This window comes from Leptopilina heterotoma, unplaced genomic scaffold, assembly GCF_015476425.1.
Source record: "Leptopilina heterotoma isolate Lh14 unplaced genomic scaffold, ASM1547642v1 Lhet_65, whole genome shotgun sequence".
Lineage (NCBI taxonomy): Eukaryota > Metazoa > Arthropoda > Insecta > Hymenoptera > Figitidae > Leptopilina > Leptopilina heterotoma.
In genome coordinates, this window is record NW_025111152.1 from 481,306 (window position 1) to 503,687 (window position 22,382).

The 22,382-nt window shown below is 28.6% G+C and overlaps 2 protein-coding genes across 2 annotated transcripts in view; one reads left to right on the plus strand and one right to left on the minus strand.

Annotated features, from left to right (window-relative positions):
- Nucleotides 1-10: 10 nt before the first annotated feature.
- On the minus strand, nt 11-4,596 carry LOC122509951 (inhibitor of growth protein 1). Its single transcript, XM_043624293.1, has 4 exons — nt 4,177-4,596; nt 3,851-4,054; nt 3,516-3,758; nt 11-1,279 (listed from the first exon to the last, which is right to left on the minus strand). Exons 1-4 carry the CDS (start codon nt 4,310-4,312, stop codon nt 945-947), a joined length of 918 nt encoding a protein of 305 aa, XP_043480228.1. The 5' UTR covers nt 4,313-4,596; the 3' UTR covers nt 11-944.
- Nucleotides 4,597-9,643: 5,047 nt separating this feature from the next.
- The window catches only part of LOC122509964 (microtubule-associated protein Jupiter), a 222,786-nt gene continuing 210,047 nt past the window's right edge, over nt 9,644-22,382 (plus strand). The window contains exon 1 of the mRNA XM_043624319.1: nt 9,644-10,024. Coding sequence (XP_043480254.1) covers nt 9,972-10,024 — 53 coding nt within the window. The 5' untranslated portion in view covers nt 9,644-9,971. The remainder of the gene's footprint in view (nt 10,025-22,382) is intronic.

Genomic DNA, 22,382 nt, shown 5'->3' on the forward strand with positions numbered 1-22,382 from the left:
ATATTCGTAATTCTTATTATTTTCTGTATATTTTTATATAACACATGTTTACAATTACTTTGATTTTTTCAATTTTTAATTTGAAGTAATTGAAAACATAAGATAAGGATACACTGAGTAAGAAATTATTGCTTAAAGCTAAAAATTTTAATTTTACTCAATTGGCGTCCTTATAATTATTATTTATTAATTTATTAAAGAAGCGATAAGAAATCGTTGATAAATTACACTACCCATAAATATATACATATAAGAGAGAGGTATAAATTACGGTAATAAGAGAAAAAGAAATTTTAGTCTCAGATTGTATTATTGAAAATTTCAAGTTTTCATTAAAAAGTAAAAACAAGTAGATAACAATTTATGAACGATTCCTGATAAAATATTGCGAAAAAGCTTTCATCAACTGTAAGTATAAGATGCAAAGTATGTACAATTATTAGATTACAATAACTGAAACTGGCTATTTAACATAATGAAACCATAAAATTGTACAGTTATCAATTATTATTAAATGATCAATTTCTGATATAGAAAATACTTGTTACAAGACAGAATAAAATTTAAAGTGCAATTAAATTGCATCACTTAAACAAGTCAATAGAAACTGGGAGTAGAAAAAATAAATTTTGCTTTTATTAACAAAAAGAAATGAATAATATTCTCCAATTTTAAAGTCGTGCACGATAGTACGAAGGCTTTTTAGGGGCCATTCAAAAAATACGTCAAACTATTTGTTACGATCAGCAGAAAAAATGGCGATAGTGCGTTAGAAAAGAGGGGGTAAAATTGTCAAGAAAAAACATTAGGAATTTTTAGAATGGCCTCTTAATAGAATATTAAAAATTCTTCTTTTATGACAACAGTAACGAATATTTATTTATTATATCAGTACTGATTGATTAGTTAATCGACTTTATAGTTTTATAAAACGAAATCTGTTGCTACGATTTCTCTTCTTTTTCTTTATTATACCTCTCGAGTTCCTTCAAGAATTGGGCCTTTGGTTTCATGACGTTTGGACGATCACCTCTACACTTGGGACAGAACCATTTCCCTTTTGGCTTCGTTGTCAGAGACACACAAGAGAAATGGAACCATTCTATGGGGCACAAGTCATTGTCGCACAAAATCATTTCACCATAAGAAATTTGATCACAGAGACAGTAAGTCGGTTCGTCTGGATCAATGGCCAAATCGTCTTCTTGTGGCGGTGGAGTATCCTCCCGATGTTGATTTTGTTGGTTTCCTTGGCGAGCCTTTCGTTTCTTCTTTTTACCTGTAACGGAGAAGAATTTATTTTACATTGCAAGCATTGAGAAAATGCTTGCTTTAATAGTAAAATGTACTATTAAAGAGCACTATATCGAATAATTTAAATAATAATAATGCATACAAATATTGTTTATGATTTATTATGTATCTCTTTTCTTGCGATCCCTTTCACACTTTAACTGTTCAGAATATTGTTACAAATTAAAAAATCGATGATTTTATTAATATTTTCATTTTTTAAAATTGTTTTCAAAAATTATTACATACTATTAATCAAACACTTTCAAAAAAATTAAAATTTTTTTTCAAATTTCTTCATATTTTCCTGCATTTTTTTCTGTATTTAAATATTTTAAAAAATTTACTAAATGAAATGGAAAATAATGTAAATTAAACATTTTCACTTAGTTAAGAATCAATTTTTTAAACAAACTACAAATTAAATGAAGTGACAAAAATATTTCTTAAATTCACTTGTTTACAATTCAATTTCAAATAAATTGAATCTGATGCGAAGAATTTTTTTAAAGTTTGAATATGAAATTTTTCAAAATTTGAAGTTAATATTTAAATAAAGTTATATTCGAAAAACAATTTTTGAATAATAATTTTTTGAAAGTTTTTCAAGCTAATTAAATTATTTTAAATAAATGCAATTAAAAATCTCTAAAGTTCAATATTATTGTGAGAAATAGAAAGAATTTAAAATTAAATTAAGGGGGGAACCCCAGTTGTAACGTTAAAAAGAAGTGCCTTTTTCAAGAATTTTTTCCTAATAAACCATAAAAATTTTTAAAAAATACTATTTACTACCTAAAAGTATACATACATAAGGCTTTAATTTAAGAAAAAAAAATTTTTTTATCCAAAACTTTCTGAGATATGAGCCACTGAAGTGACGCCTTCGGAAAAAAACATGAATTACGGTGACCAGCATTCCGCAAGTATAGTTCGTCTGAAATGCAAAAATGAAATTGATTTACATTTATTATAAGATTATCTAGTTCTTGATCGAAGGATTAAAAAAAATATATTTGACAAAATGGCATCCTGTCAAAGTCATGAGCATGATTTTGGTTAAAAAATAAAAGTCGATTTTCAGCTGTAGGAAAAAAGTTTTGCATAAAAAAAGAAAACGTTCGATCGGGAACTAGATAATCTTCTAATACATGTAAATCAATTTCATTTTTGCATTTCTGACGTACTATACTTGAGAAATGCTGGTCACCGTAATTCATGTTTTTTTCCGAAGGCGCCACTTCAATGGCTCATATCTCAGAAAGTTTTGGATAAAAAAATTTTTTCTTCTTAAATTAAAGCCTTATGTATGTACTTTTAGTTAATATTAATTTTAGTTAATTTTATGGTTTATTAGGAAAAAATTCTTGAAAAAGGCACTTCTTTTTAACGTTACAACTGGGGTTGCCCCCTTAAATCTTTTCAATATATTTTTAAAGGCTGCTGGTCAACAAAATTCATAATTTTTTTATGAATTCTAGAAATTGAAAATTTTTCCAGTAGCTTTGATAAAATTCCCCGACTTTCCCTCTGTCTTTTGCTAATACTTCATCATTTATAAACTTTTTCTCTCTTTAATTTAAAATACAAAATTTTAATTTTTGTATAATTTTAAAGAAATTTCTGCTGATTTTAAATTAAATTTCCAGGCTTTCAAATTGACTAATAACAGGGAACTTTGGAAAAATTTTAGTATTTTGAAACTTATAATTAGAAATTTTTTCATAAAGGATAACAAATATAATATAACTTTTACTTCAAAGAAAAATCCTAATTGATTGGAATTTTGGACAAATTGTATTAATTTCAAAATAAAGTTTACTTATATTAATACAGAGCTTATAAATAACAAGAATTATATGAAAAAGGTTACAAATATTCTCAAACAATTTCACAACTTATGGATAATAATTCATATTTTCCTGATTAGTGATTACGCACCCAGAAGTATTATTTAATTGCACTTGAAACTTGTAATCTATTTTCTGTTTAAGCTTCCCAGCAAAAATTAAAAAAATTAATTTCAGAAGTAACTTGCATTTTGAATCTATTGTTTTATCATTAAACTATATTTTGAAGAAATTAGGAATTAAAAAATATTTTGTTCATAGTGCTAAAAGTTGTAATTTGTGAAATATCGTGATAAATAATGAATTTGCTCTTTTATTGGTGCCAATTCTTTGACTGGTGCTTTAAAGAAATTAAACTTGTTATATTCGTACCAGTAGTTGTTGCAGTCGTCTTCTTCTGATTGCCATTCGAGTTGTTTGGAATATTTGCCGATCGTGTTTCTGACATTGTCATCATGTCCATAGCGTGAGCTGATTCAACCAAGGTCTCGGTTCTCGTTCTTCGTGCTCGTTTCGTCGGCCTCTCAGCACTATTGATATTGCCGGCTGTACTCGCATTGATCACGGAATTTGTGTCCCTCGTCCCTTCATTATTTTCCTGCTCCTTCCCAAAGTCTACAGAATATAAAATGTTTTTGAAAATTAAATTCCAAGAAAGCAAACCAGAAAACAAATGAATTTCAATGAAATTGAGAAAAGTACTTTACCCAAGTTACGATAATCTAAATCCAATTGACGGGATTTATTCTCTATAAGATCTTGAACTTGTTGAACAATTTGTAATTTTTCATCGCCTATTTCTTGAGCGGCAATTAAAGCCTGCTGCACTCGAAGTAATGCTCTATTCCGAGTTGTGCTATCGACGTCGTTTGTTAGAATTTCCAATTGTTGATCCACTTCTCGAAGAAATTCTAAAAATAAATACAATTTCCGTTAATAAATTTAACTTGTATTGAAAAAAAGTTGTTTCCAACAATTATTTTCCTATTTACAAATGAAAGTATCTATTTTTAAATGAAAATAGAAAACTAACTTTGACAAGTGGCGTCCAATTCTCGAGAGCGAGAAACGTGTCGTTGTAAATCATCTGGTAAATTTTCAACCCAGTCTAGATAATTTTCGATGTACGTTGCCGAGTAAAGAGCGTCAACTACTGCTTGATTTAACATTTTTAAGCCTTTGACCGTTAATGACAATTACATGAAAAAGTCTTGTGTTTTTTTGACACTTTAAAGTTTTTTCTGGAACGTGCACTTAAATTGTTTTCAGTAATAGATAAAATAAGCAACATTTATAATTATTATGAAAATAATTCTTGAAAATGTAAAAATATTTATTTATAAGTAATAATCTTGAACAATACTTAAACGTTTAATAACCAATCGACGCACACTATCAACAAACAGTCAACACATTGAAACTGATGTTCCTTACTTCCCCTCTGTTTTCTTACCACACATCAGCTTGCATCAGGGTTATGTAGTTACGTAAAGGCCTAAGCACAATAGGTTCGCGAAAGTCGTTCGCGAATGCAAAGCATGAGTTAGAAAAGGACGTAAAATATAAAGGCCTTTCTTCAATAGGTTTCCAAAACTCTGCGTTGCGTCGGTTGCTATGGCAACATAATATGTTACAATCAACGCAACGCTGTCATTCGCAGACAAACGCTACGGAAACTTCTACGCGCCACCATGCGGCACTCACTCGTACGGAAGCGCCTACGCGCCACGAGGCAAAGAGAGGAAACCTGTTTCTGCTAAAGGCCAACGCAGAATAGATCTGTAACCGGAACCGCAATCGTAAGCGTAAGGCCAAAGTCCCATGGCAACGTTTTGCGTTGCGTTGTAATGAGAGAGAATGCAGCAAACGTATATTTGCGTCTTTTTCTCTCCCATTACGACGCAACGCAAAACGCTGTCATGGGACTCCACCCTAACCGTAAGAATGAGTTAGAGAAGGATAGGTATATTGTTTATCCTTCTCTAACTCATTCTTACGCTTACGGTTACGATTGCGGTCCGGTTACAGATCTATTCTGCGTTGGCCTTAATGTCGTTTTAGCTTGTGAAACATAGGAACACGTTCGATGGTTCGCTGGTTCGGTGGTTCGATTGTTGCTAAATAAAAAATTCAAAATAAGAAATAAAAATGAACCAAATTAATTTAAATTCACAATTTTAATGTAATAAAATATTTTTTAGGTATTATTTACAACAGATATTGGCGCGCATGATTATCCCCTAGAGTTCATTCCAAATAACTTTTAAAAGGAAGAATTTCATAAGATATAACTTTTCTTCTACAGTTGTTTTGTTTGTTTAAATTACTATATATCAAAATGCATACGTAAACAAAAGATTTAATAAAGGAATGATTAAAAATAAAAATATTTAGTGACATTACTTTTCAAATAAAAGAATTATTTCTAGTAAATTTTGTTAAAGAAAATTATTGTTTAGCATGAAACTTATTTAATAGAAAATTCATATGTTGAATTTTTTATTTAACAGAATTTTCATACAGCACAATCTTCATTTCAATAAAAAATTATCGAATGTAATTTTTGTTTGATTGATTATTCATTAATGGGAATTGTTATTTTAACAAATTTATAATTTACAAAAATGAAATTTTTATAAATTTTTATAAGCCACAATTTATATTGAAAGAAAATTTCGTTTATAAGATTCTTATTTAATTTAAATAGAATTGTTAGCGATTGTTTATTTATTAAAATTGTTACAGACATTATCCAAAATTATTAAAAGTTTTAAATGTCTAATATTTTCTTTGATAAAATTTTTTTATAAAATATTCTTTATTTGTAATAATTTTTGCACACTAAAATTTTCATGTTAAAAAAATTGCGTTTATAAAATTTTTATTCGATAAAAATTTTACTTATCGAAATTTATATTGAATCGATTTTTTATTCAATGGAATTTTTGTTTATGTAAATTTTCATATTACACAATTTACTTTATGTCAAATTTGTTTTAATCGAAATGTATATGTAAAAGAAATACCATTTTACGTGATGTCTATTTTATCAAATTTACATTTGACGTAATTTCTATTTAATTTAATATATATTTGGAAGAATTTTTGTCTTTCACGATTCGCGTAAACTGTAATGTTTTTTTAATCGAATTCTCTTTTATAGTATTTTTTAAGTGACAGAACTTTTGTTCAGCACATGGGAATTTTTCATATGAGTTTCCCATCTATATGTATTTTTTTAAATGTGAATGAAAGTACGAAAGGTACGAAACGTGGTTGGTTGGTCTAGGGGAATTGTGAATTTTTATTGGCTAAACTTCTTAGCCCCCTAGTGTTGTTTTTTACATTTAAAAAAATACATAGATGGGAAACTCATATGAAAAATTTCCATGTGCTGAACAAAAGTTCTGTCACTTAAAAAATAGTGTAAAAGAGAATTCGATTAAAAAAACATTACAGTTTACGCGAATCGTGAAAGACAAAAATTCTTCCAAATATATATTAAATTAAATAGAAATTACATCAAATGTAAATTTGATAAAATAGACATCACGTAAAATGGTATTTCTTTTACATATACATTTCGATTAAAACAAATTTGACATAAAGTAAATTGTGTAATATGAAAATTTACATAAACAAAAATTCCATTGAATAAAAAATCGATTTAATATAAATTTCGATAAGTAAAATTTTTATCGAATAAAAATTTTTATAAACGCAATTTTTTTAACATGAAAATTTTGGTGTTCAAAAATTATTACAAATAAAGAATATTTTATAAACAAATTTTATCAAATAAAATATTGGACAATTAAAACTTTTGATAATTTTGGATAATGTCTGTAACAATTTTAATAAATAAACAATCGCTCACAATTCTATTTAAATTAAATAAGAATCTTATAATCGAAATTTTCTTTCAATATAGATTGTGTCTTATAAAAATTTATACAAATTTCAGTTCTGTAAATTATAAATTTATTAAAATGACAAATTCTATTAATGAATAATCAATCAAACAAAAATTACATTCGATAATTTTTTATTGAAATGAGGATTGTGCTGTATGAAAATTCTGTTAAATAAAAAATTCAACACATGAATTTTCTATTAAATAAATTCCCTGATAAACAATAATTTTATTTAACAAAATTTACTAGAAATAGAATTTTTAATCAAAGAATCTTTAGCTCAATAAAAATTCTAATAATACTTAAAAAATATTTCAAATGCAAATTCTTTTATTTGAAAAGTAATGTCACTTAATATTTTTATTTTTAATCATTCCTTTATTTAATCTTTTGTTTACGTATGCATTTTGATATATAGTAATTTAAACAATCAAAACATCTGTAAAAGAAAAGTTATATCTTATGAAATTCTTCCTTTTAAAAGTTATTTGGAATGAACTCTAGGGGTTAATCATGCGCGCCCAGATATTAATTACGAGGTAAATTAGGTGCTTTAAAAAAATCATATATTTTGAAGTTATAAAATGTTATCACATTTAAGGCCTAATGTTGACCTTTTTCCATTACTTTTTCATAACACATTTTATAACCTCAAAATATATGATTTTTTTTAAAGCACCTAATTTACCTCGTAATTAATATCTCTGTTATAAATAATACCTAAAAAATATTTTATTACATTAAAATTGTCAATTTAAATTAATTTGGTTCATTAGCAGAAACAGGTTTCCTCTCTTTGCCTCGTGGCGCGTAGGCACTTCCGTAGAAAGGCATTAAAGGCCTTTCTCCAATATGTTCCTAAAACTCTGCGTCTGCGTCGGTTGCTATAGCAATACATGCTAAAATCGAGACGCATGCATATCCCCTAATCACCAAGTCGTCGAATGATCAAATAGTCCAATGCCAAGTAATCGAATGGACAAAACGTCGAATGCTAAAAACATCGAATCGGCATTTAGTCGAATGCTTAAAGTCGGTTCTACAATGGGCACGTCAGACGTCCACGTCCGACGTGCCCATTGTAGAACCGACTTAAAACATCGAATTGTCAATACGTCGAATGTTCAAAACGTCGAATTATCAATTCGTCGAATGTTAAAAATATCGAATCGTCAATATCACGAATTTTCAAAACGTCGAATTATCAATTCGTCGAATGTTAAAAACATCGAATTGTCAATACGTCGATTGTTCAAAACGTCGAGTGATAAAAACGTCGAATGCTAAAAACATCGAATCGTCATGTAGTCGAATGCTAAAAATATCGAATCTTCAGTTAATCGAATGCTAAAAACATCGAATTCTCAATTCGTCGAATGTTCAAAACGTCGAATGTTTAAAACGTCGAATGCTTTGAACATCGAACTGTTAATTCGTCGAATGCTCAAAACGTCGAATGATAAAAACGTCGAATGCTAAAAACATCGAATCGTCAAAAGTTCGAAAAAGTTCTTTGTCTTCAGTAAACATTAACTTAAAACAAAGAACTTTTTCGAACTTTTGACGATTCGATGTTTTTAACATTCGACGTTTTTATCATTCGACGAATTAACAGTTCGATGTTCTGAGCATTCGTCGTTTTTATCATTCGACGTTTTGAACATTCGACTACTTTACCATTCTACTACTTGGCAATTCGAACAGATGGCGTTTCGACTACTTTACCATTCTACTACTTGACATTTCGAACAGATGGCGTTTCGACTATTTGAGCATTCGACGATTTGAGAATTCGATGTTTTTAGCATTCGACGTTTTGATCATTCGACGTTTTGAACATTCGACGAATGGAAAATTCGACGATTTAAGCATTCGATGAATTAACAATTCGATGTTTTTAGCATTCGATTAAATGAAGATTCGATGGTTTTATCATTCGACTAAATGACGATTCGATGTTTTTAGCATTCGACATTTTTATCATTCGACGTTTTGAACATTCGACGTATTGACAATTCGATGTTTTTAACATTCGACTCGCAGCTGTTACAGCTGTCAGATGGAATATATAATATAAAATATACACAGTTATGAATGTGTTGGGATGTGCAGAAGACTAGTGCGCCTCGGGGTAGTACGCCCAGTCGTACGTTAAAATCGGGACCATCGGAAATACTCGAGTTGTTCCTCCTGTATATAGTCTTCTTGCTTCTCATGCAAAACTTATGCATGCAGGTTGACATAGTAGCGTTCAAGAGTGAGAGAGATAGAATAATTTCCTATCTCTCTCACTCTTGAACGCTACCATGGCAACCTGTATGCATAAGTTTTGCATGAGATCGTGTGACTGTACCCTTAAGGTACACTCTCACCTCTACTGCCTGCCTGCCTGCGCAGGCAGGCGCCATAAGAGTGAGAGAGAAAAAACATTCAATTTGAATTTTCTGACTCTCTTACTCTTATGTGTTACCATGTCAACCTGCAGGCAGGCAGGCAGGCAGTAGGAGCTGTGCTAGCGCCTTTACAGGAAAAAAACATGCGCAAATATAATCAGAAAATAAGGAATTTTTAACTTTATTTCTTGTTTGAAAAATGATCCTTTCTGATTTGAAATAAATGTAAATAACTAATATCGATTTTTATAGATATTTAATTATAAACAAGTATTATTTAAGAAAATGATTTCATAATTATTATTCACATTGAAGCAGGCATAAGATGGGTGAAGAATGCACCAATCATATTGCAGCATAAGGCAAAGCGCCCGCCCGTCTTGCAAGCAGGTATAGTTGTGTGTTGTAGTTGGTTTCACGCGTGTCTCAGTCTGCTTACTAGTTTTGCCATTTCGATAATACTATTTGCAAGAGAAAATCTCTGTCTTTTATTGAAAATTTCAAAGTTCTAATAATTCATCATGACTTCCACGGGAATTTACCAAGGATTAAAAGACGACCGAAAATCCAGCAAGTGAGTAAAATTTTCTTTTCAAAAGTTTTATAATGTTAACGGGAAGAAACGGTCACGAATATTGCCATTTTATGTTGTTTTTTTTGTTTTAATTTCTATAAAACAGACAAAGTTGTCTGCTTTGAATTTTTAATAATACTACATGAATTATATTTTATGTGTGTTAACAAAAGTTATTTTTTTATGAAAGATAATTTAGACTACAATTTTTTTCTATCTTCATTTGTGTAAACATTGTCAGTTGTCATAAAATATTTCCCGTCGTTGCATTAGTAGCATTTTTGATGCTATTTATTATACTTGATTTTTTAAAAAAGTTGTTTATCATGTAGATTATTTTTAATATGGTTTAGCTTTATAAACGAAGCATTGAAGTGCATAGTGTATCTCATGGTGGAATGTACCGGTTTCATCTGGATATAACTGGATACATCCGTTTCATTCGCGTTTTCTTTTCTCGTGAATTTTGCAATATACACAACTCAATATATTTAACGCTGTTCATACAAATTTTTCACTTTTAATAGTAACAAATTAATTAAATGTATGAAGTTTCGCTTTAGAAATAGGTTAAAAATGGAGAATGTAAGTAAGTGTGAAATCGAAATTAGAGATGAAATTTAATAGCTCTTAATATGAGTTGCTATACCGGTGTAGAGCACGTGTTTACTGTCACTTTCTCATTTTTTAATAATGCACATATATGCGTTTCTAAGTGTATGTAAAACTGAGCGTATTTCACTCAAGGAGAAGGTTTTAAAGAAATTATAATTCATTTTTATTCCTTAATAGTTGATAAGTGTGTATTATTTAAATCCAAATGTATAAAAATTATAATGATCATTTGAAACAGATTTTTTTGAGAAAGCAAATACAAATGTTACTCTCTAAATCAAAATTACTGAAAAGTTTTGGTTGATGAAGTGAAGCAGTTCATTTTTACTAAAAATTAGTGAAAATGTTTATAAATTTGAAATACTATTAGACGATTTTTTACTATTGCAGATTTAAAGATCTCATATATTACATATTTTTATAATTTTTTTTAAACACTCAAACTATATTAGAGTTTAATTTTGTCTAAAGTTGTTAAAAACGGAAAAAATTAGATGAAATAAAAAAAAATATGAACATTAAATATTAAAATTTTTTCTAAAAATCTGAGATACTGTGCATAAAAAAGCAGGTGCAAATAATATTTGCATGACCAGCACGACTGATGAGTCAGCTGCACTGTTGTCCCTTTAACAGCTGCGGCAACTATTGTTCTATGAAATTCATATGAATTGAGGAAAATTTTTAGAAATTATTATGTGCGACATGCAACTTCAATTATATGGGTGGTGCTGATTCTACCACTAAGATTTTTGCTACTTCTAAGTTCGTGTCCATGTACACTCCATTTCATTGAAATTAAGCAGCTATTAATGTTTCAAATATGCACCCTAAAAAATGTAATCTCATACCTCATAGTTAGAGGAAAAATTCTCTTCTAATGTCTTCTCAATTTTTCCTCTCAAAACAAAAGTATTCCACTTGAATGCAGAATATTTTTATGTTATTAAATAATGATTACTTATAAGGTACATGTTAACAAATGTCATCATGGAAGTAGATCAAAAATTGGACCTCAATAATAAAAAAATAAATAATTTCATTTATTATTTTAAATAGTTAATTTAACTTTTCTTACAGATTACAAAATTTTTTGAAAAGTTAAAGAGATTTGAAGCAAAACAATTGAATGAACTAAACTCGACAACTTTAACCAAAAAAATTACATATTAACAATCATACATATATACATATACGTACACTGTAAAAACAAAGTCTTCCTTTAAGCCAGAAATTTGTCTTTTTTCAAGGTGTAAACGGAAGTAGACCATATTGGCTGAATGTCAGTAATGATTAGAAGTTTAAAAAGAATACTCCCCAATTGATACAAGTAAGGTGTTAAATGAACTGAAATTCAACTGTAAGCTAGTAAGAAGGCTAAAATTCAGCCAAACCATCTAGCCAAATTTCAGCCTTCTTACAAGCTTACAGTTGAATTTCAGTTTATTTAACACCTTACTTGTATCAATTGGGGAGTCTTCCGTTTACACCTTGAAAAAAGACAAATTTCGAGCTTAAAGGCGGTGTCAAAGTCGATGCGATTTTTCCATTGAAGCTCAATGCAAAAATCCAATCGACTTTGACACCGCCTTAAAGAAAGACTTTGTTTTTACAGTGTATGTTCATATTCTTGAATTTTATTAAAATAAACATATGTCACATTTAATTTCTTATAACAAACAACAATTATTAAAACTATCAGTGGAAATTTCTCTCTTTAAGATAAAGAATTAAATGCTAATGCACATATATATTAGGTGAAATTAAGATTATAAACTGTTTATAAACTTGTTTATAATCGAATTAAAATATTAACATACTAATAAAACTAAACTTTCTGTCTAAGATTCACCAATTATAAATATAATTTATGGACTTATATATTATTAATAAAACACGAGTCAAAAGTAAACCGGCGACGCGACGCGCTATTCAGACTTTTCACGTTTGCAAATTGCGTCCCTTGTGACGTCACAATCAACTTTTTCAGCCTCGCCAGACTTACAGTCAGCTGTTAGCGTACCTTATTAGAAGTTAATTTCATCCAACTTTTTATTAATACCATTGGATCTGAAATTAAGTCCGGTGTATTACAAATAAATTACAAACTGAGTTTTATTTAAGTAAGAGTACAACTAACTTTAATTTTCAGTTAGTTTTTATGATTAAATAAAGTTGATAGCATGATAGCTTAAGATAAGTCAAAAATTAAAACTAGCCACCATTAAATTTAAGACTTTGTTTTTACTGTGTGCAATAGAAAAATAAATTTGAACTGTATTATTTACTACTTTTAAGTATTTAAGAAAGCTTTATTTTAGTCACTATTTTGACTTGCAGAGTAAATTGAAGTTTAAAAGGAAACTACTTTTAAGTCCACTTTTTGGCTATCGGCTATTTTTAAGACTACATAGCGACTTCATTCAAGCCTGAGTACCGACTTTTTTTAAGACTCTTTTTACAAACTAATTTTAAGTCTAGGATGACTACTTTTTGTTACATCTTAAAATTAGCTCGTTTGTAGACTTTATTCAAGACTTTTTTTCTGTGTAGATCCAAATAAAAATTATTTGAATCAAATAAATATTTTTCAAATAATTTGAATCAATTGAATCAAATAATTTTTTTTTCAGTGTAGAAATTAAAAATGTCGGATTCAATATGGCGGAAAAATTTTCAAATTATTTGATCATATTTACTTAAAACTTGTTATTCAAGGGGTTTTTAGGGTAGCTGATAACGAATCTGAAAACACTTTTTAAAAATTCAAAATAGCGGATCCCACATGACTGATAAAATTTTCAAATTATATCCAATTCGCTTAAAGCTTGTAATAATAACAAATTGTTTACATTATAGAACAGTAAGAAGCTAGAATTTCTTAAAAGTGACTTCAGATTCGTAATCAGATACCCTAAAAACCCCCAACTAACAACTTTTCATTAAATCTGATCAAATTTGAAAATTTGTCTACCATGGATTATTAAAATGGATCCGCCATTTTAATTTCTAAAAAGTGACTTCATATTCGTAATCTGTGACCCCAAAAGCCCCCGAGTAACACGTTTTAAGGCAATCGGATCAGATTTGAAAATTCTTTCTGACATTTTGAATCCGCCATTCTGAATATTGAAAAACTGACTTCAGCTTCGTAATCAGCGACCCCAATAACCCCCAAGAGAAAATTTTTAAGCAAATTTGTTTCATTTTTAAATTTTGTTTGCCATATTGGATCCGCCATTTTGAATTTTGAAAAACTGGCTTCAGATTCGTAATCAGCGACCCCAAAAACCTCCGAGTGACAACTTTCAAGTAAATTTGATTAATTTTTTACTTTATCGTCCGCCATATTGACTCCGCCATTTTGAATTTTCAAAATTTTGAAAATCTGATTCTAGATTCTTAATCAGCGACCCCGAAAACCATAGGTACTATACCTATTGTAGATATTTTTTAATTGCCCTAATTATGGGACTGAAAGGGATAAAAAGGAACAAATTCTGAAAGTATTTTTAATATTGGTAAAATCATCGAAAATTCTTATGATCACTTGGCGTGGAATTGCTCCAAACATAAAAATGATATTTCCAGATGTCAAATGTTTTTGTCTCAAATATATATTGAAGTTCAATATGTCAGCTTCAATAAGGGAGCTTTCACAAATTACGTAACATTTTAAAGGGGAGGCGGGGTCTAGCTATTTGTTATGTACAGCAGAAAAAATGGCGCTAATGTATGTAACAGTGTATTACATGGGGGGAGGGGGGGTCAAAATTTTTAAAAATTAGCGTTACGTAATTTGTGAACGCTCCCTAAGTAATTAAACTTTTATATACTTACTGACTAAATAACAAAGAAAATAATTTAAAAAGTAGAAAAACACAAGATTTTTGACATTTGCACATAAAAACGTGGCAACGTTGTAAGCTATCTAAAAGCGCCATTTTTTTGCATGTGGGATAAAAAGAATTTTAGATTTATAACCGGAGACCCTACAAACTGTTAAAGAATGAGTTGGGTGATTCTCCGCGTAGCGGACAATTTGGTTTAAAAAAAAAATTTTTTATCGTTCTGATTATTATCAATAATTATATTTTTTGAAGATAAAGGCTCCAGAAAGAAAAATTCATAACGGGCCGGAAAAATTGTTTATAATTTTTGTTGTAAAAAAGTATAATAATTAATAAATTCACTGTTTGGATAGGTTCTGTCAAAAAAAATTGTTGCGGTAATTTAAAAAAATATTATAGCGTAAATCTCATTTAAAAATTATTATTTTGGTAATTTATGGAAATTTTCGCTATAATTCATAAAAATATGTAAAACCTAAATTATTATTAAAAATTTGGAATTTATGGCAATTCTCGCGGTAATTTATAGAAATTTATGTGGTAATTTATAGAAATTTATGCTGTAATTTATAGAAATTTATGCTGTAATTTATAGAAATTAATTTTATTACTCATTATTTACCTGAACTTAAAATCTTCCTTACACTTATGAGTGCTTCAGTGACACAGTTTAATACAGAAAAGCCTTACTATGAAAAAGTGATTCGACCATGACGCACAAGAAAAACTAATTTTTTAGGCAAATTATTATCGATTTCAAAAATTCTTTTTTTCCACGTCTTTTGTTTTCACTAACCTTACACTACTAAACTTGTTTTGACGTAAAGTATAAATAATTACTCATTTTATTGCAAATATATTATGATTCGACCATGACGATTCTGTGCTATGCAACTTTCATACTTGTAACATATATAAAACAGAAAATTTTTTTTTTTTATTAATTTACTTAAGAGAGTTTATTAATGCTTTTTATTAATGTTAAGTAATTTTTCGATTTAATTTTTTATGTAAATGCTAGTGGGGACTGATTACACCATATGACGTTTTGGCACCTTAAAACAGATTTTTAAGTAAAATTATAAACTTTTAAATGAAAACGACTATAGACTTTTATTTATTATCATGGAAATAAGTTATCTTCGTTGAATTTATTAGGTGTAACGAGCGCACGGTCAAAAGTGATTAAAATTTTTACGGCTTTCAATCTAAAACTTTGTGAAAAAACTTTTCTAAACTATAAGAAATAACTTTGCGCTCTAAGTATTTCATTGAACAAGCTTTTCTATATTTTAATTCTTCCAAAAGTTATTGATGCCCAAAACCTAATATGTTTACAGGGCTCGGATTGTGCGACTTTTTTCGACTTTTTCGTAAAAAAATGCGACTAATCGACTTTTTTCTCACATTTTTCGTGAAAAAATGCGACTAATCGACTTTTAATCGACTTTTTTCGCATTTTTCAATTACTTTTTAACTTAAATTTTAAATAGCAGAAATATTTTTTTTGTAAATTATCTACTAATTAAGTTTTCTGTTTTATCACAAGAAGATGTGGTAGTTTTTTATTATCTGTTTCTGCTTTATCGACATGATTTCACGCATCATCCATCTTATTCAATTCAGAAGTGATCCATTTCAAGTCACATTACAGTTTCTCAACAACGTCAACAACCTTCGATTATTGTTTTGTATATATATATATATATTATTGTACATATTAAAAATGTAGTGTTAAAAATGTATGTGTTATATGGATTTAGAAAATGCTCATGAAAAATAAGTGATCTTGTTCATAAATTCGGTAAGTAAATATTACTTTAAAAACCTAACCTCATTATTTACATTTACAAAATAATAATATATAATTATAAGTAGAATTACACGATCTTATAACAAATTTCGTTAAAAATTATACAATTTTTCTGCATTCAGTATATATAGTAATTTTAATAGTTTTGAGCGTTAGAAATATAAAATTATATAAATTTACAGAATTAAAAAAATTAAAATGCAGTATTTTCCGATCCCAATGTGAATTTACCCTTCGGACTGGTGGTTATTTCTCTAACATTTTAAGTAAGTAATGCGTTATCAGCGATTAGACATTTGAATTATTTATATATTTAATAAAATCACAGACCATGTAAAATTACTTTTATTATTTTTATGAATATGAAAAGTTCATATGTTAGTAAGAAGTTACATTTTTACAAAAAATATTTACAAATATATATTTTATATATGTAATTATATATTATTTATTTTTCAGTTACTTCAGCAACCTGGAAATAGATAGATGTACATTACATTAAAATTCCTGTATTAAATATATTTTATTTTCTGAAGCTTATGCGCAAAGTATATAATTAAAATTTCGAAATGGCTCATCGATACGAATTTCAAAGTAGATGGCTGAATGAAGAAGATTCTTTAGGATTTAAAATTTCAATTTGGTGCAAGAAAGATGAAAACTATAAAGTAAAGTGTCTTATTTGCGACAATAAATCAGTTTCACATTCTGCCAAAGGATTACGTGACCTCAAGCAACATTCGGAATCAACACTTCATCGCAAAAATGTAGAAATTAAATTGGATAAAAACCAATTAAAATTTTCGTCGCTTGATCCTTCAAAAGCAAGTATTGAAACTTCCAAACAATACGATTTAGTATCTACAAATGATTTAACTACTAAAGCTGAATTGATTTGGGCAATTAAAAATGTCCACTGTGATATGTCCGCTGCTTCATGTGATAATTTGCCGCTTCTTTTTAAAAACATGTTTCCTGATTCTGAGGTTGCATCTAGTTTTTCAATTTCGGCAAAAAAATTGGCTTATTTAGTTACAGACGCTTTAGGACCATATTTTAAATCTATTCTTGTAGATGATGTTAATCAAAGCAACGGTTATACAATTTCATTTGACGAAACGACGAACTCAAAGAGTAAAAAAGAATTACAAGTACGTATCAGGTATTTTTCGGAAATGCGTGATGAAATCGTTGACAGTCATCTTGAAACTTGCTTTTTAGGAAAAGCAACAGGAACAATTTTAGCCGAAAATCTGATAACTATTGTAGAAAAATCGAATCTTCCCTTGGAAAAATTAATTATGCTTGCATCAGATGGTCCAAACGTGAATAAAACTGTTTGGAGGATTATAAACTCCAAAGTTTTCGAAATTCGGCAAAAGGGACTTCTTGATATGGGCACCTGCAACCTGCATGTTGCTCATAATGCATTTGTTCAATCTCTTAAAATATTCGGTTCAGAGGTCAGTGATTTTGCGGTAGATTTATACAACTTTTTTCATCTATGGCCATCTCGATGGGAAAGCTACGAATTAATTCAAAACAAATTAAAACTTCCAGAGCACAAATTTTTGGAACAGTCTTCAACTCGGTGGCTATCGTTAAAGGAATGTTGTTTGCGTATTCTGGAACAATGGTCTGGATTGAAGGAATATTTTTTAAATTTTCTTCTTAAAGATTCAGCTAGTCAAAACCTTTTACTAACAAGAAAGTATGTGTCAATATGCAATTATTTGAAACGAATTGATATTTTGGCCAAAATGCATTTCGTCGTGTCCAGTGCTATTTTGTTTGAACAATTCTCTTTGGAATTTCAAAAAAATGAACCCTTGATTCATATTTTATATGACAAGATTGAATATCTTATTTTAACTTTGGCTGGACGAATCAGTGAACCCGAAAGCATAAAACAATTCAAAAATAACGAACTTCAAACAAAAGAACTTTTCAGTGAAAAACATTTAAAAAGCGTGGATCGAATAACACTCGATAATAATGTTGCTGATGAAATGAAAAAGTTCACTGAACTCGAAAAATTACAATTTTTGAAAGGCGTTCAAAACCACTATAAAGAGGCAGGGCTGTATATTTTAAAAAAATCTTCTTTGGAAGCGTACCCCCATTCTGATTTTTTGTACGCCTGCAGGTGTTTGCAACCACAACGCATTAACCATAAAAAAGTCCGGATGATATATTGAAAGTTGCAAACCATTTGCCTATTCCAAAGTTTTCTGAATTGCTGCTTTCGGATGAGTGGAAAATTCTCCAGTTAGAAGAATTACCTGATTTGACAAAAGGAGAGCGTATTGATCACTATTGTCAAAAAAATGTATTTCAAACGAAAAATTTAAACGGCGATCCAAAGTATCCTCTAATTAGTAAGGTAATTAAATTGACTTTAGCTTTATCACATGGCAATTCAGATGTTGAAAGAGGTTTTTCAAAATCAAAGCTTACTTTGACGGATGACAAGACTTCTATGAAACAAAGAGCACTTAATGCCCGTTTGACAGTCTATGAAGCTACGAAACAATTTAAGGGAAACATCCATCTCATTCCTATAACCAAGGAATTGATTTTCAAAGGTCGAAGTGCTAATAAATCATATGTTACGTACATTGAAAATGAGAAACGAAAACGAGAAGAAAAAGCTAAATTAGAGGAAGAAAATCAAAAACGTCTTGAAGAGGAAAAAGAAAACTTGAAAAAATAGACCGTATGAAAAAGGATATAAAGGGATTAGAAGAAAATTTAAGAAAAATTGAAAAGGAAAAGGATGAAAAGAAAGAAAGTTCGGATGTGCTTATGATGAAAGCTAGTGTTGAGTTAAAAGAAGCACTAAAGAAACAAAATTTTAATGCCATTCACGTCGCACAGGCAATGATGGAAGGAGCGGAGAAAAAAAGGGAAGAAGAAAGAAATCTGGACAAGGAAATAAAAAGAATGTCAAAACAAATAGAAGATAAAACTAAAAAAAAATTGGACAAGTGCGAGTTGTACTCGCACTGCAATGGCGGGTTCCGTACACAAATATTAAAACAATACTTGCAACATTTATCTGTAATTGGTGGAATTAAAATAAACAATTATAAAAATGAGTCATTCCATTATATTTCGACTAAAGTCGTTGCCGACTAATTTTAAAAAATTATAATATTTTGCAGGAATGATGTTAAAGATATTAGGATCACCGAACAAAAAGAATTTTTTAAATATTTTTTATATTTATTGTAAAATAAGCATCTAAAGTATATGAAGTCGTAAAAACTGTCACATTTTCATCTATTAGAAAATATTAAAGAAAACACATAATTTACTATAAAAATGTAAAAAAATTATAAGAATTTATTAAGAATGAATTGTTTTATTATTATAAATTGATAGAAACAATTATTAATAAGAAATATTAAATAAAAAAGGATTTTAAAGTTCACCTGCCAAATAACCTAATTTTGCAAATTTCATTCACTAAATGTGAGAAAGAGAAATCATTAAATTGAATAAAACCTTATGAAATATAAAGTACCTGTGATTAACTTTTAGTTTTTCTTAACACTTTCTTCCTTTTTTCTTCATAAATGTTAAAAAATAAGCAATTAAAACTGGCACTTTGCTTATTTTCACGATTTTAAAATGCAAATAACTTCTGCCCAGAAAAATGAAAAATTACGAAAATTGGGCAATAATTAATTCATTACTAGACACACTCACTGGAAAAAGATTTTCTTTGGTCCCGAAGCTATTTTCCGAATTAATTAACTTTAAACTTTTTACTATTTTTATCAGGTTAATACATGTGTTTTTTAAAGGACGAAGTTAGCTCTTCTTGTTTAATCGTTTTGAACCAACTTCAGTTTTAAAAAAATCACATGTATTAACCTGATAGAAATAGTGAAAAGTTTAAAATTAATTATTTCGGAAAATAGTTTCGGGACAAAAGAAAATCTTTTTCCAGTGAGTGTATCTAGTGATCAAATAATTATTGTCCAATTTTCGTAATTTTTCATTTTTCTGGGCAGAAGTTATTTACATTTTTAAATCGTGAAAATAAGCAAAGTGCCAGTTTTAATTGCTTAATTTTTAACATTTATGAAGAAAAAAGGAAGAAAGTGATAAGAAAAACTAAAAGTTAATCACAGGTACTTTATATTTCATAAGGTTTTATTCAATTTAATGATTTCTCTTTCTCACATTTAGTGAATGAAATTTGCAAAATTAGGTTATTTGGCAGGTGAACTTTAAAATCCTTTTTTATTTAATATTTCTTATTAATAATTGTTTCTATCAATTTATAATAATAAAACAATTCATTCTTAATAAATTCTTATAATTTTTTTACATTTTTATAGTAAATTATGTGTTTTCTTTAATATTTTCTAATAGATGAAAATGTGACAGTTTTTACGACTTCATATACTTTAGATGCTTATTTTACAATAAATATAAAAAATATTTAAAAAATTCTTTTTGTTCGGTGATCCTAATATCTTTAACATCATTCCTGCAAAATATTATAATTTTTTAAAATTAGTCGGCAACGACTTTAGTCGAAATATAATGGAATGACTCAAATATATTAAAATCATTTGATAAGAAGAAATAACTAAAAAAAATTAAAGTATTGTATATCTAATATTGTAAACAATAATAAGCAGAGGAACTATAATAAATTTTGAAAATTTTGTTCCTCTGCTTATTATTGTTTACAATATTAGATATACAATACTTTAATTTTTTTTAGTTATTTCTTCTTATCAAATGATTTTAATATATTTTTATAATTGTTTATTTTAATTCCACCAATTACCGATAAATGTTGCAAGTATTGTTTTAATATTTGTGTACGGAACCCGCCATTGCAGTGCGAGTACAACTCGCACTTGTCCAATTTTTTTTATTTTTAGTTAAGAAATTAAAGTCAGAAAACAATCTCTCATTTATTCTCTTAAAATTTCACTCTCTTCCTTAAAATATTTAATGCCACGTGTTTAAACTAAAAAAAATTAAAAAAAATTTTTTTTTTTGAAAAAAAAAATTTAAAAAAAAAATTTTTTTTCAAAAGTTTCTTAAATAAATTTTTTGTCGTCAGACTGTAATAATACACCAGGATACCAATTTTCAGCTCATTAGGTCAAATAATGTAAAAGTTAGGGAAAACAAATTTTTTTAAAAAATTTTTTAGTCTTTCCTTGACAACGCTATGGCCATCATTACATATCAAGTTCTCTATATTTTTCCTGTAATATTCGAGTAAAAATACACCGGCATGCAAAATTTCAGCTGTCCATGTCGAATAGTTTAGAAGTTAAGGGGGGGGGGGGAATGGTCACTTTTTATGTATTTTTGGCCAAAAATCTTGTTATTTCCTTGACAACGCTATGCCCATCACGTCCAATCACATTCGCTATATTTTTCCTGTAATCTACGTGTGAAAATACATAACTGTACCAAATTTGAGCTCTTTAGGTCAAATAGTTTAGCCGCTAGGGGGGGGGGGACACGATTTGGCTACGGACAACAGAGTCTCACCAATAGGGTTCCGCTGATACACCGTAGGTGTACGGAACCCTAAAAATGGTAAATCGTTTGATGGAAACGAAAAAGTCAACAGCAACTTCTCAAAATCAAAATGACAAATCTTCTACATCTCGAAAGAGAAAAGAACCTCTTAAAAGTGAATTGATTCCTGCGAAAAAAATGAATGTTGCTAAAGAAGTTAAAAAAACAAAAAAATAATTATATCTGATCTTTTATAAAAATTGTATTCCAGATTGTTTTTACAAATTAACGTGCGCGTTAGTGTTTCACTCGAGCGAGACGATACGAGAAACGATTTAAAAAACGATTTTGTTTTGAGTTTGACAGTTGCGCAATCATTTCAATTGCTTAGCCGATTGAATTTATCGTTTTGTCTATCGATATTAATTATTAAACGAGAAGATCGTGACAAATAATACAATGTGATAATTTTTATTTTATTTTTTATATACTATGTATATTTTTTCTTATAATTAGTAAAAAAATGATTAAAGATTAAACTATTAGCACAATATATTTATAATATAAATATTATAAGATT

Bases quoted from the DNA above. Each gene is read 5' to 3' on its own strand.
- LOC122509951 (XM_043624293.1), bottom strand. From the start codon at position 4,312: ATGTTAAATCAAGCAGTAGTTGACGCTCTTTACTCGGCAACGTACATC. The intron at 4,055-4,176 runs GTTAGTTTTCTA...ATTTATTTTTAG, and splicing joins ATTGGACGCCACTTGTCAAA to AATTTCTTCGAGAAGTGGAT. The intron at 1,280-3,515 runs GTACGAATATAA...TCTCCGTTACAG, and splicing joins GACGACTGCAACAACTACTG to GTAAAAAGAAGAAACGAAAG.